The sequence below is a fragment of the Pterocles gutturalis genome, unplaced genomic scaffold (genome assembly GCF_000699245.1).
Source record: "Pterocles gutturalis isolate BGI_N339 unplaced genomic scaffold, ASM69924v1 scaffold42298, whole genome shotgun sequence".
Classification (NCBI taxonomy): domain Eukaryota; kingdom Metazoa; phylum Chordata; class Aves; order Pterocliformes; family Pteroclidae; genus Pterocles; species Pterocles gutturalis.
Genome location: NW_010122032.1, coordinates 88,067 through 89,536, shown reverse-complemented (window position 1 = coordinate 89,536; position 1,470 = coordinate 88,067). Strand labels below are relative to the sequence as shown.

The 1,470-nt window shown below is 36.1% G+C and overlaps 1 protein-coding gene across 1 annotated transcript in view; it reads right to left on the bottom strand.

The window, feature by feature from the left end:
* Nucleotides 1–145: 145 nt before the first annotated feature.
* Nucleotides 146–1,470, bottom strand: part of CHRNB4 (cholinergic receptor, nicotinic, beta 4 (neuronal)) — a 12,346-nt gene continuing 11,021 nt past the window's right edge. The window contains exon 6 of the mRNA XM_010077412.1: nt 146–286. Coding sequence (XP_010075714.1) covers nt 146–286 — 141 coding nt within the window. The remainder of the gene's footprint in view (nt 287–1,470) is intronic.

Here is a 1,470-nt window from a genome sequence, read left to right as displayed (position 1 = left end):
TTTCCCTAAGTTCTACTTTCCATTTCCCTACTCCAAATCTGATTTAAGCGCAACTCAGTTGACATCTCTGTGGATTCAACAAAGGTGAACTGAGAGCTGAATGAGACCCAGCATCTTTGTAAGTATTGACAATTTTAAATTACAACTAAGGATTCATGGTAGCAGTGTGGTTTTGAAAAAGTGGCTGCAGAAACAATCCAATGGTCCCCAGGACACAAACAAGGACGAATATCCAGAGAAACAGCCTGTCCACTACCATGGCAACGTACTTCCAATCTTCAATGACCTGGAAGAAAAAAGCCAATTAAAAATATTAGCAATTTGTCATATTCTTTTGCTCTTCCTCTTGCTAATGCTGAGTTTTGCTTTGCAAAAATAAAAGTAAACAAATCTCAAAGTTCAGGGAATAAACTGACTTTAGGCTTGAGAAGGGACTTTTCTCCTACAACCATTCTGGAGAAAAATACTGTAAAAATTTCATAGCTGTCTTGGATGCATCAGATACTGAGCATGTCCGCCTGGTGGAAGCCAATCCGGAAGGACTCATAGTATAATCCAATTAAGGAATTTTTTTCTTTGATTTTAATTTGCAGATGCTAATAGTCTCAGTGGGCAAAAATAGATGGTGTCTACTGCTGTTAAACAAGGTTAGCTTCAGAGTTCTTTTCTTATCAGCAGTCATCTTAATCAAGGGTTTTAATGCATATTAATACTGTTGCTTTTATTAAAATCCCTTTTTGCCTTGCATATGTTGTCTATGAAAGTCACTGCCTTAGGTTCTGTCAAACTGAAGTGACTGTCAGGCTGTTATTGGGGGAATATATCAATCTTCATTTGCATCTCAGGAATGATTATTTTTTTCCTCTCTCATTGATTCTTGTTACACATGGGGCATCCTCACCTCAGTGGCTTTACCATGCTTGTTGGTTATCTCATGTCTTACATTAGAACATGATGTATTTTTCCTTCAGTGCACACTTTTAATTTCCAGTGCTGCTAATGGGAATTATGCTCTTCTGAAATCATACTATAGTAAATGTACATGAACAGTTGTTATCAGACCATGATAATGAAGGAAGAAAGCAGAGATTAAAATCACGAATCTAGAAAAGTGATATGTAATATCAGAGGACCCTGTGTGAAAAGCACTCAATTAATTTTTAATGTATAAAATAGTCTTGAAAATTGTTCTTAATATCAAGTAGAAGCTTTGTAGATCCTTTAGTATGCAACACATTCTTGCAAGCATTTCTGAGCTATTAGAAAACTTTTTTCTGTGCTATGAAGTCTGCTTCTGTTCAGTCAGTTTCAATGTTTATGAGCTCATGTCTAATGTTAATAGCTGATCTTCTTTATTTATATTGACAGTAATTTGAGTTAATAGAAAACATGAACTGCACAGCAGCATACTCCTCAAGGGACTTCTGCAAGATTAGAAACCAGACATTATTTAATTTGCTGGGCTGAGGG